Here is a 16,897-nt window from a genome sequence, read left to right on the forward strand (position 1 = left end):
TTATCAAAATTTTAACTTTGATCGTCATCTTGTACTGAAATTAGCACATTAGATAGTAGTAGAGTGTGCATGAGACAGTTCGGTTTGGGACTAAAATCGAATCAAATTGGTTTGAGTTCGGTTCGGTTTTAGTTTTCACGGTTTAGCCAAAAATAATGAATTTGGGCCTTAAGCTCTTTGGTTAGTTAATAATAAATATGATTATTTTAAATTTGGGCTAAAATATTTGGGTTAACTATATATTAAACTATTATAAATTACTTACGTTTTAAAAGAAAAATAAAAATCTATTAGGTTGGTTTGGTTCGGTTCAGTTTTTTTCGCTTTTACCTGCACGCAAAATCGAAACCGAATTGAGCGTCGGATTTTACTTCAGTTCGGTTATTTTCAGTTTGGATTTCGCGTCGGATTTCAGTTTGGTCTTTTCAATTTTTCAGTTTTGGATCGATTTTTTTAACTGGTGCAAGGAGCAGCTTCGTAAATATTATGCAATCGATCTTAATGTGTAACATGTTACCTGTGCTTCTAATGTTGCTGATCGCATAATGTTTTTAATTAGCTCAAATGATCAAATTTTGCTAAACACCTGCTTCTATGTTCAAAGCTTCTTTTATACATAAAATTTCTATTCTATTTAAACTTGTGAACACAGTTTGACCATCATGGAAAGTCAAACTAATGTGATTTCCTTTAAATTCAATCTAATTACAAACATTATGTTCTTACTTATATCTAGCGTGTGCTTGTTTAAACATTTCTGCAAGATATTTGTTTCTCTTATTCTAACTAAACTAGAAAAATAACTTAAATGACTTCACAATGATCTTGAGATTATTGATTTTAAGATAATCTTAACCTACAAAATTTTCTGCTATAATCAATGATTTTTATCAGTCTACTTTTTATTGTTCTAGGATCTATTATCTACACCAATGCAAAGAATCAGTGGATGGTCCTCGGAAATGAAGAAGGTACTTGCTCGTATTTAAGAGACAACAGGTCTACGGCTTTCAACACTTTTCTGTTATGTAAATTTTGTTGAACATTGGTATTAATGAATCTTCTTGTAAGTTGATTATATGTTTTGGATAAATAAACGTAACACCATGTTTTCTTTTTCGTTTGAACATAATAATGTTTTCTTATAAAGTTTTACAAATAATAATAAGTTTGACTTTCATTAGTCAAACATTACAAGTTTGATTTACTTTGACTATAATTGCGTCCCTCCTTCCTATTTGCGTGTAGAAGTAACTTAATAGATTTCGATTAGCCTCTTTAACTTGACAATAAACGACCGCTTTGGGAATCATGCTCCTGGGTGTATCCAATACCATACCAATATAAGATGACAGCCTTAAACCATATATGATTGATATGTGGAAAGAAACCGGGGCGATTGAAATCTACTTAAAGAACGAATTGATCCGGAGAGGAATATACAAGACAAAGAAGGCGGTAGCGGTGAACCGAGCATCATATGATGCATACAAGAATTTACCGGATAATAACGCATGCATGGAGATGGAGTACTATGTTTACCTAAGGAAAGTTATGTTTTTTATATTCTCTGCTTTTGTTTGCTTCCAGTTATTGAAGGTGTTCCTTTAATTTTAGCTCATTAACATTGGGCTCTCGTTGTAAGTTTATTCTAGGATGAGACTTGAATCCTTAACACATCTTGGTGTTGTTAGTCTATAACTCTATAAAACTTAAACGTAGAAATGTAAATCGCTTAAAGTAAAATAATTGGTATAGGAATAAAAATCATAAATTGGTTAAATAAAAAAGAAGGGATGGAAACGTAAATCGTTTAAAGAAAAACAATTACTAAAGTTTATGGGTCATATGATTAGCTTTATGAAGGTTAAGTATAGAAACGTAAATTCAGGGTCGTCCCTTAAAATGCTTAGGCTTTTAGGGACCTTGTGCGAGTGAAAAAAATGGTCCCCTTATAAAAAATTATATAAAAATAATAATAACAGGACCATGCCATAACTATGATTAATTTTTCATTGTGCAATGACGAAACCAGAAACTTTTATACTAAGAGTTAATATATATACACACGGTATGTTATAATGGCTTTTTCCTTATATAAAAATATTTAAGGACAATAAAACTAAAACCAGAAATTTTGTTTTTGGGCCACGATGAAGATGGGCTCTGAGCGGTGGCATGCTTGCACACCCTCAGGGCCGGCCCTGCGTAAAGTGAAGGAAAAAAAATGATCTAAGGCCAACGTAACACGTGACTCATTAATGATTTAGAACTTACACTAAGGGTGAAACATTGTGGAATAACGCGGGAGACCACCATCCACGTCGGTAACCACCCACAGCCCCTTCCGGCATTAACTCTTATCGCTCCCCGCCTTTATCGCCCTCATAAAGCCTCGTTAACCCCTCCAACACGGTGTTTAACGCTCCTTATCCTGCAAAAGTGATGTCACATATGATGTGGGTTTAACACAACAATTGGCATAACAACTTTTTGTATATAGAAGAAAAAATCCAAGAATATTAATTTCTAGACTTTCTGGTCCACAAAATAGATAGAATAAATAGCCCAAGAATAAAAGCCCATTAGATTAAAAGTCCAACCCACTTTATAACCACTTCTTTTAGGGTTTCATTTCTTCTTCAGCCGACAATCGGTAACACACCTAATCATTGGTATGTTTGTTCTTTCACTTATTCATTTTCTATCTTTATTGCTTTAACATTGTTAATATTATGTTTCACTCATTTATTTTGTCCAGTTTTTGTTTGACTTTAGCTTATTAATCATTATTCCCAGTTAGCTAAGTTTAAGATTATAGAACATCACAAAGAACTTAGTTTCTTGTTAGTTTTTGCCTTTTTATTTGACATACATTATGATGCTCACAAGCCAGTTTTTTTGCCACTGATAAACGGGTCGGGTCGGGTCAGAACAGCTTAGGGTCGAAACGGGTCAAATTAAAATAGGGTTGTTTTGGGTTCGGTCGGAACGCGTCCGGGTTGGAATGGATTCGGGTCCAAACGGGTTTGGGTCATGGGTCAGAACAGGTTATTGTCGGAATGGGTTTGGGTCGAAACGATCAGATTAAAAAAGGGTGTTTTGGGTCGGGTCGTAACACGTCTGGGTTGAATGGATTGAGGTCCAAATGGGTAAAGGTCATGGGTCGGAATGGGTTAGGGGCGAAATGGGTCACATTAAGAAAGGTTGTTTTGGGTCGGGTTGGAATGGATTCCGGTCCAAACGGGTTTGGATCGGGTCAGGTATGTGTTATGAATATTGACTCAATATTTATGATCATATATATAATGATTTAGATGCTTAAATGCTGTAAACATTATTATTTAAGAATCTTTATTTGAGATTTTAAGGGAAGACATATGCCAAGTTTGACAATAGTAAACTTCTATGCTTTTGGAACGTTTAACTCGTTAATCAAGTATGACGCGTTGAATGTTAATTCTTAAATATTTTCAGAAATGGCTCCAAAGCAGCCGAATACAGGACTCTTTGTGGGTCTAAACAAAGGACATGTTGTGACCAAGAAGGAGTTAGCACCACGCCCTTCCGACAGGAAAGGGGTAAGTGATTAATCTTATGTATACGTTTTTATAAGCGCGTTGAATCTTTATTCCTAACTAGTTTATTTTCTTTTGTTTTTGATGGTAGAAAACAAGCAAAAGAGTACACTTTGTGAGAAATCTTATTAGAGAAGTTGCGGGATTTGCTCCTTACGAGAAGAGAATTACCGAGCTTCTAAAGGTTGGTAAAGACAAACGTGCACTCAAAGTTGCTAAACGGAAGTTGGGTACTCACAAGAGAGCGAAGAAGAAGCGTGAGGAGATGTCCAGTGTTCTTCGCAAGATGAGGTGAACTTCATATCTGTACTTTTACAGTTTTTACATACGCATTTATTAATATCTATAAAATATGTTTTTAAATGTTCGGTTTTATTTTAATGTAGGTCTGGTGGTGGTGCCGAGAAGAAAAAGTAAGTTCTATTTTTTACTGCTAAAGACCTATTGAGATTTGTCTTTAGTTTTGGTTTTACTGTTTGTTGAATCTTCTTGTATGAATGTTTTTCAACTTTGATTAAATTTTAATATCTTGCATGTTGTTTTGGAAAATGCTTGCTTTGATGAATAAGTAACAAAATCTTGATGCCATAGCCCATAGTATGCTGTGCACTTAAGTATGTGTTTTATGTTTGGAACAAAACTCTAGCTATTATGATATTGAAATTTGATTAGTGATGTGCTTTATGGTTTTTGGGCTTAATCGGACGGACTTTTAAGCGACTCTTAAACTGCATCTGCACTGAACCACACTTATGCGTTCGTGTCATCTGCACTGAACTGCACTCATGTAGTCATGTGTAAACCTAGCCCATCAAAACCATCTTAACGTTGTCGATGTTTTTACATCAGACGATTATCAACTTACACAATATGTTTTTGACGAATAGAGTGTTGAGACGGATTAAAAACATAGTTTTGTCTATTTAAAGCTCCGAGAGCATACTAGTTAGATGTCTGACGATACCCCAACGATTAAGAGTGAAATTGTCAAATGATTTGAACGACACGGTTTAGTTTCAAGCTGTTTGGATCGTATCGATATTATTCAGTTCAACTCGATTAGTAAATAGCAATGTGTTTTTATTTTTCTTAATGTTGTTCGCTGGTTCGAACCACGTTTTATTATTATAATACATATTTCTTCGCTAATGAAATATTGTTCCCTTGTATTACGGTTATATTTATTTTTAAGGATAGTTTCTCGAAATAGGTATTTTTAATACCTATTTCACACAAAGCAAGTTTTGACGTCTTGACGACTCCTTTGGTCTCGATGCAATCTTGAGCTTGGTGATAATCGAAGCTTAATCCATTCTAGGTACAATGTGTTAAGAAGGAACGGCTTGATGATTCCGATGATGTTGTTAATGGTTATCCTATGACCCGTGACATCACAAAGGAGACTAATGCCACGATTAGGATGGCTCGGGACTTGGGGATGGATTTTGAAGGCTATGAAGACCTTGTTCGCAAGGCTATAGAAGAAGAATGGTCTGATGTCCCGGGTCAATGATTGGTTCACAAGGTTGCCGGGCATCGGAGACCCTCACAAGGCAAAATGGTGGGTTATAAAAAAAAACATGAAATTTTCTTATTAGCATTTAGGTTTCTCAATCTGCTTTTTGTTTGTGTTAGTTGTTTAAACGGACTTTGTGGTTTTGCTACACGAAGTTGCTTATTGCAAATACATGCAGTGTTGTAAAAATCTCGATTAGGTGCCGATTAACTCTCGATTAATCGCTAGTCCCTACCCCACCGATTAATGTTGGGCTTATCGGTCAATGGTCAAATCCAGCCAAAATTATTCGGTTTTTTCTATCAAGGTTCTAGCCAAGATCAACGCTTTTCGGCAAAATTCCAGCCAATTTCATTTCAAAATTTGTTTGTATATATAAAATTGAAAATTATACATTAAAGTCCAATCCGAATAATCTCGATTAATTGTCGGTTCATATAGTTACAAACTAAAGCTCAAAACCAAAACACACAGCAAAAACACATCATTTATTATGAGATTTTATTCATATAGTTACAAACTAAAGCTCAAAACCAAAACAAAAACCACACCACCCTATGCTGTATTCGCGATTTCTGATCATTAAAAACGTAACATTATCTATTATTTCAAGGCTATCTAACCTTAATAAGTCGATAAACTGAAAACTGCGTCGTCGACCATATCCTCAAATATCGATTCTTCCACATCCATAACTATTTCTCGAGCCTCCGAATGAAGATCCATCCATGTTCCAGAAGCTTTAAAGTCTTTCTTAATTAGTTGATCTAACGACCTCGGATAATGGCAGTAGAGACATGACTCGAGTCTTTCCCACACCTCGTTTATTAAGTCCATTCCTTTGGGGACCGGATGGATACTCGGTTTACATTGTGATAACCCGGGAAATAAATCTAATGAACAGTCACAAACCTCTTTGAGGATTTCGTTAGTGGCATCGAAGAGGAGCAGCTGGTCATGTGGGGCCCGGCTCGAGAAGATTTGTAGTTCGTTATATAAGGATGGGTCGAGTATTTCGGCTGAACAAAGCCACCTTTGTTCAAACTCATCCCAGTTGAGATCAGATGCTAGAAGCACGGCTTCAACATATTCGTATGCGGATTCCTCGTTCTCGGCCTGGTTAAGGATATATGTTTCTTGGTTTTTTGTCGGGGTAGCAGTTCCTTCGAATCGGATACGTAGTGGTTGAATTGAAGATTCAGCTGAAAATATTGAAACGAATCGAGTTAGCAAGAACCATCACTAAAATACCATCTTTTGTCACGGTCTAGTCTGGCCCGACTGGTTTTGACGAAAAATTTGGACCAAACCGCTAAATACAGTTTTGAGAAAAAAACCAAACCGGCCCAGTTGTACGGGTTGGTCGGTTTTGATGGTTCGGTGGCTTGAATTAATATTTTCTTTTACAAAATTTAAACTATTGTTTATATTTATAAGACATATAATTAACTATATGTTTCAAAAATTATAAAATTATATATATAAATAATAAAGGTTAAACGGCCGCTTTGTTTTATACAGTCGATTCCAAGTTCGGAACCAGACCGAACCATTAAACCACCAAACCATGAAAACCGAACCATTTGTCACTCAAACCAACTGGCTGACTTGCTTTGATAAAGTTTAATGGTTTTTGAACACCCTACTAAAGATTACAAAGAAGCAAAATGAACCAAGAGCGCTTACAGGATCGGGAAATGGTTCTAGCCGGGCTAACATCATCATCCGAGAACAATGGCTCGAGAACTGATACAGGACTAGGCTTCCCGGTTTTATCGTCTGAGGTATTCTCAATTTCCTCATCCTTTGTATTACTTTCAAGTGTAGATTTCGTAGGGGACGCCGTTGGAGAACAAGATAACTCGTCTTCTAATTCCGTCAAATCCTACAAGCCAAGAAAATATCAAGTTACATTCTTGAAATTAAACTACTCGATCATAGAACGTTTTCATTACCGCGACATTAATAACTTCGACTTCTTTAGGTGAGAGCGATTCTAATATCTCTTCAACATCTGCATTCGTGTTCTCCGAAACAGTACCTTCATGTTGATGAACTTCATCTGAAACTTTCGGTTCTTGACGATCGTCATCTGTCACGCTCGGTTGACTTTCATTGACCACCGGCTCGGTTCTACGACCCAGTTCCGAAGAACGAGAGGTGTAACCTGGAAAAGATAGAAGATTTCCAAGAGTTCTGGACCGACTCATCATTACCAGTTCGGTATCCTCATCTTCATTTTTTAGAAGTTCATGTAAATGTTTCTTTGCCTCGATGTAGATATTAGATACCCGATCACTCATGTCCCCGAACTCCTCGTTTCCACTCAGTTTCCTTTCCGATCTGCAAAATATTGAGCCCGTGAACCCGGAAGGAATTCTAGTAAATCTTTCCGAGTAAAAATGATCTCGGTTTGGAGAATTCCACCCGCTGTTTCCATCAACAACGGGCTTTTCCAGACAACCCGAATCCCGTTTTCCGATAGCATTCTTGAGCTTTTTCTTTATTTCCGTGAACGAAAACTGTGAAACGCTTCTTTCGTGGTGAACTTTAAACGTGTTGGCGGTATTTGAACGTAGAGGGGTATCGTTGTCATTTAACGATATGCATTCGTGTGACTTGCTTCTTCTTCTAAATAAGTTTCGGGGTTTACGGGTGACGGGTGATTCTGATATTTGATTGAACCGTTTATGATCTAACGAGTTTGATCTTTCGAATGGTGTCGGTTTTTGTTCTTGATTTTTTTTCTCGTCGATGAGGATAAGTTTGTTCATTAGATCTTCAATATTGATTTCCCGATTATCGAATAATGTATTTGATATTTTTTCAGTTTGATCATTTTGCATATCTTCCTCCATGAGTTCCTTCACTCGAGTGTGAAGCAAGTCACTGTTTACACTTTTTGGAGATTCGATCGGTGGATGCATAATATCTTCTGAATCCATAAGCGAGCTCACTTCGGATGTAGCGCACGAAGGACCTATGGGAACCAAGATCATGGTGAGCCATAGTATTCTTATAATGTAAGAGCAAAAGTTAATAGTTACAAATGTTTAAAATTATAATAGTTGATATCAATTTCTTTTTTAATTTTTAATTTGACATAAAATATACAACCATTTTAATTATTATGATATAAAAGAGCATTTAAATAAATATAAACAAGTCAACCAGAACCCCAACCCATTTAGCTAAACGTGTTTGTTTGTTCGGCCAAACTTACTTAGATTAATCTTAACTGTTTGGGGATTTGGATCACGGGACTTGGATCATTTGCTATTATTATCTAAAACAACTGTTTCGATCCCCTGTTCAGATCCCACACCCGTCTTTTGGTCTGTAAATATAATGACTTTTGAAGCTGATTCTTCATGTTTGGGGATTTGGATCACGGGACTTGGATCATTTGCTATTATTATATAAAGCGGTTGGTTCGATTTTGGTTCTTTGGATACCGGAAGTGGATGTTTTGCTAACGACTTTGAAGAAATTATAACTGCATCGTGTTCTTGTAATAATTTTGAGTAGTATCCACCGGCTTCCATGGATTCTTCTCCAATATCGTCCGAGAGGCGACCATCGATAGCGAGTGAATATCTGTAGTTTTCAGGATGCATTATCGCAAGAATATATATTTACATGATAATTATAGTCTTAACTAGTGTGCAAAACGAGTGGCTAAGTAACAGGCCAAACAAGCAATCGGGATTGCCCTGAAACAACTTTCTTCCAAAACTTTCAGTTTTTATAAATAATTGATGTCAAATGATTAAAGATTATTATATTTAAAAAATCCAAGTTTCTGAATAAAATGACTTAGGAGATTTTATGCATTAAAATTCCACCATTTCTACCTTTCAACCCATTCGAACCAAAACGACCCATTTCCTTTCAGCTATCTTTCCCTGTTAGTAGAGGTGTGCATGGGTCCGTTTTGGTTCAAACCAAAAACTGAAGTTTTTGGTTTTTAAGTTTTTGAAACTGGTCGGTTTCTTTGGGTTCGGGTTCGTTTTCGGTTTTTTCAGTTTTATCATTTGGGCATGAAACTTTTGGGCCCAAATAAGAGAACTTGGGACCAAAAGTTTGTGCCTAAATCTTTTTGTTAGTTTTGTTAGTAAAAAAAAAGTTAATAATTAATTATCATAATTTGGGCTAATATAAATAGGCACTATTTATTAAATTCTTACAAAGTACTTTAAAGTTTAAATTCAAGATAAAATTTGAAAATCCATTTATTCGGTTCGATTCAGTCTTTCAGTTTCAATTACATGCAAAACCGAAAGTTCAGTTTTTACGAAAACAACCAAAGCGTTGGTTTTATATAAATTAAGTTATTTCGTTTCGGTTTTTTCGGTTAGGGGTCAGTTTTTTGGGTCCCATGCACACCCTACGACAAAAACTGATCCATTAATAAAATGGGTCAAAATAGCAACATTTTTTAAATTGAAAAATTGTCAATGACATTAAAAATCAGCATAAACCTTACCTTAACGTAACAAAAGGATTCCCGGTTTGCATTTGATGTATCCATGCCTCATTAAGCTTCTTGCACATGTCTTCTTCAACACCAACAATAACATCAATTCCTGCATCTCTTAATTTAGCAACACCTCGTGATGCTACAATCGGGTTCGGATCAACCATCCCAACCACCACTTTTTTAACTTTTGCTTTGATTAATGCTTCAGAACAAGGAGGCGTTCTTCCAAAGTGATTACACTGTTCCAAGCTAACATATGCAGTTGCATTCTCTGCTAATTCTCCTGCTTCTCTCAAAGCAAAAACCTGCAAGCATAAAGATAATATTCGAGCATAAAATTAAAACTCTTAAATACACTTTAAGCCTTGTGCATATATATTTTGACTAAAGATTCTGATATGTTGTGTAGTTGGTAACCTGCAAGGTAGGTGATCCAATCAAGATTTGTTGTTTAGATGATTGTCTTGAACTCACATATACTAATAATCCAAACTCAACTACATGGAATTCGTTTAAGTTCGTTCATTTATGCTTGTTAATATATTCATTAAACTTTTTTAAGCCCATTGCAATTTACTATTTTGAATAACTTTTATTGCTCACCACATCGTTCACATTTACTTTTGATTAGCTCAGTTATGTTTATTCGTCTATGTTCAGTTATGTTCGTTTGTGTACGTTCGTGAATCGTTCGTTTATACTGTTGACAAATAAATATAAACGAAAATGTTCATATTCTAAACAAACAAACACGAACAAGAAAACCCCCATTCGTTTAATTGTTCTTCTTCGAACGTCTGTTCGGTTAGAGTTAAACGAACGAACAGGAACATGCTCCGTTCGTAAACCATTCATTTATACTGTTAACAAACAAACATAAACAAACACGTTCATTTTCTCATCGAACGTACACGACCAAGAAATCCCAGTTTGTTTAATTGTTCGTGTTCGATAATTTGTTCGGTTTAAGTTGAAAGAACTGACACGAACATGCTCCATCTGAGTTCGTTTGTGAATTGTTCATTTATACTGTTAACGAACAAACATAAACGAAATCGTTAATTTCCGTAACAAACAAACACAAACAAGAAAACCCCGTTCGTTTAAATGTTCGTGTTCGATAGTTTATTCATTTCAAGTTAAACAGACATTCTTCGTTCGTGATCGTTCGGTTCGTTCACAAGCCTACGCTTTATAACTCAATGTAGCTAACAAAATCTGGTTGTTTGATGTTAAAAAACAAAAAACAAAAAAAAAAACACTTCTTTAAAATGTTAAAACATATATGACTTTTAAGTACCTCAGCATGAGGTTGACCAGCTTTGGGATGAAACCCTTCACCAACAATTTCACCATCTTTAACAATGACACAACCCACCATAGGATTAGGGCTAGTACACCCAACAGCTTTTTTAGCAAGCTCAACACACCTTCTTATATAAAACCCATCATCTTTCCCCTGCAGCCCATCAATTCCAATCCCAGCTAAACACACATGTTTCCTCAAACTGTTTGGTGATTCAGACACCCTTTTGGCTGAATTGCAAAACCCATGTTTGAATTTGAAAAACGGAGTTAAATTTGGTGAAATGGGTCGATGGTGGGTTAGGGTTAGGGCTTGGACAGTGAAAGTAAGACGTGGGTTTTGTGGTGTATTTTGATATTGGAAGTGTTTGTGCATACATTGTTTAAAATATGAATGAAATTAGAAGTGACTAATTGGGGTTTGAATGTTGATGCATTAGAAGTGAATAAGGTTGAAGACAGAGTAAATGGTTTTTGAATTTCATGTAACCTCCTTATCACTTATATAAGTCATCACTTATAACTTATTTATTTATAAAGTTTAACTTTTCCAAACTCCTGAATGTTGCTATTTCTTTTATTAAGGCGCAAATTAGCTCGAGCCAAGTCGGGTTTTCACGAGCTCGAGCTTTCTATGATAAACTCGTTTAGTTACAGAGCCCGAACTTGTGTCTAGTACGGAAGTTCGTTTAGGCTTGTTGAGCCTTAACAAGCCATGTGTATTTTTAAGTTTTACTTCTTTTAGACCTTTATGTATTAGTTGCACAATATATAGCCAAACTTTAACTCGTTTAAGATTTTATACGAGGAGTCGAGCTTAAATAAAGATTTTTTTCCATATAAAAATATATATAAACAATTACCTAATAAATAATAAACAAACCAAATACGGGCTTAAAATAACAACTAACAAATCGAGCTCATGATTTAGAAAAACAATTTGAAATGAGCTGAGCTCGAGCCTGATCGAACTTAGGCCTAGCTTGTTTACACCCTTAGATTTTAACATAATAATTTATTACTTTTAAAATAAATAATAAATAATGATTCCTACAATAATTGAAGTTTAAAGGTTATGCAAGTGAATATAAAGTAAACTACTTTAACTACAAACACCACCTATTTCTAGTAGACAAGAACAATTACACATGTAAATGCAGCCTCTATTTCTGGTAAACTCATTCATTGTTCTTGTTCTTCCCCAAATTCACTCTAAACATAACAAAAATGTCAGCCCATGACATGCATCTTCACCACTCCAAGGTGACAGAACACCAGTTCTGCTTAAAATACTCCATCAGCCCACACTACAAACCCACACCACCTTCACCTGATCACCATGTAACCGATTGTCCCAACGGATACATTGCGGTTGAAGAAACACTAAATGACCCAGGGCAGATTACGGATAATCTGGGGGTTAAATAGATGTTTCCCACGAGGATGCGGTCCAGCAAAGAAAGTTGTTCTTCAGGTGACCTGCAAAACAGACACCGTAAGCTCGTCACTGAGAAGGGGGGTTCCTCCTTGTGACCACCCTCCGGTGTGAGAATCAGACTAGATTGCTCTGAATATAAGTGTATATTAAGAGATTGCTAGAGAAGATAAGATAATGAGGTATCAGATCATGTCCTTACCATTCCAAGGTGTTAGAGTATTTATAGCCGAAGGTAGGTTTCCAAGAAGGTACAGCCGGCTGAATAGTATTCCTGTTCTACCAACAGTGGGTTACGCACAAGCCATGCTGGTTGGTGGATAGGCTGCGGCTGATAGTGACAAGGCCGGCTGTATACTGTTCCTTTACTGCCGGCTATGCACTGTTCCACCAACTGTAGGCTACGCACGTCCCACAGTGAGGGTTGGTGAGTAGGCAGCGGCTAATAGTGACAGTACTAGAGGGTGCTCCTCGTACTGTTGTCGGTGAGCTGTCACCCTGTGATTGGTTCAAGGGCTGTTTTGGTCAGATCTTGTCTATTTTGCCCATACCTTGGCAGGTATAGTACAAAAGATCTTCCAGAAGCATAAGGACTGGCTCATTTGGGCGGGAGTATTCCCGCCTTGCTCATTCCTTCAGGTGACATTACTGAAGTATCAAGAGTTAGTGCCTTGTGCGTGTAGGCTTGCTATTAGTGCGGGTAGCCTTCCCTGATGGCTTGTATCCGCAGCTGCGGGAACAGGCGGGTACTTCACCATTGGGAGGCTTTCCCTGCGGGAACAGCTGGCGTACTGCGCGTAAGGTTTTCATCCCTGGGCATGGTGGGTCCTGCGGAAGCAGTTGGTCCTTGCGCAGACGTCCTTTTTCAAGGTGAGTCTTGCGGGTCCAACTGGGCTCTGCTGGGACCTACCTCTTCATGGCGCCATCCGTGGGACCTACCTCTTCACGTCCCTCTTCAAGGTGTTCTTGTTCTTCCCCAAATTCACTCTAAACATAACAAAAATTTCAGTTATAAAATATGTGAAATATGTAAACAAGATCAAATGTTGTTGTGTGTTGTGTATCAATATAATGCGTTTATTTTCATTTCGATTCATCTGCTGCAAGTATATTATGTTTATCCAGATTCAAGTATGATTTCCCAACACTGACCCTTTGATTTGTGTTGCAGAAATAGGTTTGCTCAAGTACATAGAGCGGAAGGGTCTTGGTGATGTAAAACTAACTTGTCGCTTACTTGCCGAAAACGAGGACAACATTTTGGAAAGAACTAAAGGCATTTGTTATGAAGCGGGTCCAAGTCGCGTGCAGTCGGACATCCAAGGTGATGTTAATATTAATATTGGCAGGGGCGATGTTGAGATTCCTTCTGAACACATGACAGAGCCCAAAAGAATGCCGGTGGTGGGTCCCGGAAAGGACGATGTGGCCTCGTGTTCAGAGAGAAGGAAGTTTGTTGAGAACGTAGTGGCGGTTTCTACTTCTAGCAAATATAGTCGGTCGGATGATGCATATGTATCTAGTCATGACACTGCAGACAAGCAAGGAAAAAAGATTGTTTTTTCAGAATCGAGTGATGAGACGGATCAGAAGCATGATGTGCATGTGTTAGATCGGGTGGGGTGTCTCACGCAACTCGTAGGGTCTGTTCCGGATCTTGTTACAAGGTATGAGAAGAAAGCGAAGAGGGTGACCCGCTTGCGTGATCGGATCTCTAGGTATCGCCTCAAAATGACTTTACAGGAAAAGAAGGTGAGGAAATTAAAGAAACAGATGCCCGAGCATGCAACGGTTGTGGAGGCTTTAAAAAAGGAAACAGAGGATGCTCGAGCTGCGGGCGAGGTAATAGATCATGCATGATTGATGACAAATTTTTATAATAAATATTTATACCACATTAACAAATATAATGTAATCAGAAGTTTCTCAAGGCCGTGCATGAGCTGGAACACACGCGGTTCCCGTACGTTGTAGCTCTGTCTCAGTCTGCAGATCGTACGCTCGATGAGTTAAAAGCACTGGAGCCCATAGGAATGGACGAAGGTGATCAGTAGTTATGCCGATTGCAGACGGTTTTCGTTTTGGTCTAAGTGATAATTAATATATGGAATGCCATCAGCAGCCTACTTTTGTTATGATTCTGGTTGTTGGCTTGGTGTAAAATTATCAGCTAATACAAAATAAAATACTTTTGACTTTGTACTCTTTGGTGGATGAACAAACAAGGTTCAAACTGCATTAGGTAGGTACAATTATTATTATTATTATTATTATTATTATTATTATTATTGCATAGAGAAAAATGCCAAAGTGAAATACTTTGTAATATGCAAAATGGATTAAAGTTTCCTTCTATTTTTTCTTAAATTATTATGCAAACTTTTCCCATATTAGCTGGAAGTTCAGATGACCAAATGAATGTTTGTGTTTGACTTTTCTGAGGGTCAAACAGACTACTTTGGTATAACATCAGGTTTGACCTCACTTTCATTGGTTAAATGCACATAACAGATGTAAGATTGCATAATCTTGTATTTACTTAAAGGGAAAGCATCTAAAACTTAAATGAAGGTCAAAAGGTTGACTTTTTTTTGTGTCAAATGAAAGACAAGTAAGAATCATTAGTTGCGGCGAGAATCGGTTGGTATCGATTTGTTTCATTGTGGCGATGGCTCCTTTTTGCACAACGAAACGTAACCACAAAAAAGTTACGTCGCACTTTAAAATAATTGTAACATAAAACCATGCAAACGGCTTCTAAATAGTGACCTCCGATTCTACAAGCATAGATGTAATTTTTTGATGTAATTTTTTTATGTGGGTTAGCTTTTTTTAACCGGCATCTTTATTTATAAATTTTGTAGTTCAAAAAAATATTCCACAAACATAGAACCCCAATCACTCCACCATCAAATGGTTATTCCTTTTGCCCATCTCAAATGGTATTTTTATAGAACCATTTTTTAAACAAACCCCAAAAATGCATCTTTAATAAATATATACCATGATGCAAACAAAGTGGTGGTGATCCATCTTAATTTTTTTTAATGTTATTCGTGTGTGAAAATCCTTATTGCCCTTTTTAAAGTTAGTGTTAAGCCCTTCTATTACCGCCCATAAGGTCCGCCATTGTGTAAACATGGATGGAAACGAGAATGAAAATAAATAGAAAAATATCAATATCATTACCAGTTTCTTAGGTTGGATTTCGGGTTGCGGATAAAAATGACAAGCCTAGTACACAAGAAAGACGTTCATTCTCAAGTGGTTAAGTACACAGGAAAAAAATTATAATAAATGTATGAGTACATAGTATATATTATTACGCATAAAAGTTATAATAAGATAATGTATATTTATGATATGTATAAAACTAATATTACAAATATTTATATAACGATAAAATATTTGTATAGTAAATGAAACTAAAAGAATTGAACAAATTCTTTTTATTAAACGAGTAGAATACTAGAATAGAGTTTAGAAGAGCTAAAATTGTTTACAGAAAATTTGTAATTTGAAACGCATTATATAGTAGCCTTTGGTAATCAAGTCAAAGTGTTATGTAGTTTATTTACATCAAAATAGGTAACTAACTAGTATCAAACCATGTAGGATAATTCTTTTCACCAAAGCGGCAACCTATCCCCTCGTATCTCCAAAAGATTAATAACATACCTTCATTCATCATTTATATTTCATAATAATAATAATATAAATATTAACATGATATGCTAAGAACATGTTTAAGAGCTTACATTATTAAAAGGTATCATTGCATCGTCGCGTTTGGATGAGAAGAAAATGATCCCGAATGGTACCTAGCATGTATGAAAACATATAAGACATTGTTAATTTGTTAGGATCATCATATGAGGGGTCATGAGCGATCAACCTCCATCGCAATGAGTTGGGTGTATAGTATATGTAGTGGTTAGACGTCTTAACCTTTGCCAAAGGCGATATCCGTTTAGGGAATATCTCGTAGAACAGTAACAAAGTTTCAAAAGTGTTCCATTTAGGTCACTTATGCATATTTTTCTCAAATCGGGTCACTAAATCTTCAAATAGAGTCTCACCAATTTTTTTGTGTGTCAATAAATAAATGGGGGATAAGACGTGTGGGTCGGAATTTACAATATATGTAGTTAAATTTAGAAAATTTTTAAAAACGTTAATTATTTTAAAATTCAAAAATAACAAATAAAATTAACGTCGCCACTCAACGTCAACATAAAAAAAAAAGATAAAAAGATTTCCTATGTGAAACAAAAAAGAAAAAGGCTAAAAAACATGCTAAAACCTTTAATTTAATAAAATATGAAAATTGAGTGACTTGATTGGAACAATTTTAAAAGTCGAGTGACTTAATTAGAACACTTTTGAAACTTTGTTACTATTATATGAAGTTGCTTCGTTATTTTATGTCTGATTTCATTTTCTAAAAAATATTCTTTACAAAGTCAGAATAGTGAAATGATATTGACATGATGCAAAACTGATTTTATTTTCTAAAAAGTATTCTTAATAGTGAAATGATACTGACATGAGATTTGCATCTTTTACTAGAAGATATGGCTGCA

General features: G+C 36.1%; 2 protein-coding genes and 1 pseudogene across 3 annotated transcripts; 1 reads left to right on the forward strand and 2 right to left on the reverse strand.

Annotated features, from left to right (window-relative positions):
- Nucleotides 1–3,429: 3,429 nt before the first annotated feature.
- On the forward strand, nt 3,430–4,056 carry LOC143577568 (large ribosomal subunit protein eL36y-like). The gene is made up of 3 exons (XM_077061364.1): nt 3,430–3,581; nt 3,670–3,869; nt 3,965–4,056. The coding sequence occupies exons 1-3, from the start codon at nt 3,480–3,482 to the stop codon at nt 3,993–3,995; spliced, it is 333 nt and encodes a 110-aa protein (XP_076917479.1). The 5' UTR covers nt 3,430–3,479; the 3' UTR covers nt 3,996–4,056.
- Nucleotides 4,057–5,718: 1,662 nt separating this feature from the next.
- On the reverse strand, nt 5,719–8,093 carry LOC143577558 (uncharacterized). Its single transcript, XM_077061358.1, has 3 exons — nt 7,050–8,093; nt 6,781–6,979; nt 5,719–6,296 (listed from the first exon to the last, which is right to left on the reverse strand). The coding sequence occupies exons 1-3, from the start codon at nt 8,091–8,093 to the stop codon at nt 5,719–5,721; spliced, it is 1,821 nt and encodes a 606-aa protein (XP_076917473.1).
- Nucleotides 8,094–8,363: 270 nt separating this feature from the next.
- On the reverse strand, nt 8,364–11,259 carry LOC143577559 (riboflavin biosynthesis protein PYRD, chloroplastic pseudogene; annotated as a pseudogene). Its single transcript, XR_013143134.1, has 3 exons — nt 10,875–11,259; nt 9,581–9,879; nt 8,364–8,691 (listed from the first exon to the last, which is right to left on the reverse strand). The product of XR_013143134.1 is annotated as a riboflavin biosynthesis protein PYRD, chloroplastic pseudogene (transcript).
- Between the last annotated feature and the right edge of the window lie 5,638 nt (nt 11,260–16,897).

This window comes from Bidens hawaiensis, unplaced genomic scaffold (genome assembly GCF_021521415.1).
Source record: "Bidens hawaiensis isolate Kalapana, Puna unplaced genomic scaffold, B.hawaiensis_p1.1 tig00028735_1, whole genome shotgun sequence".
NCBI classification, from domain to species: Eukaryota; Viridiplantae; Streptophyta; class Magnoliopsida; order Asterales; family Asteraceae; genus Bidens; species Bidens hawaiensis.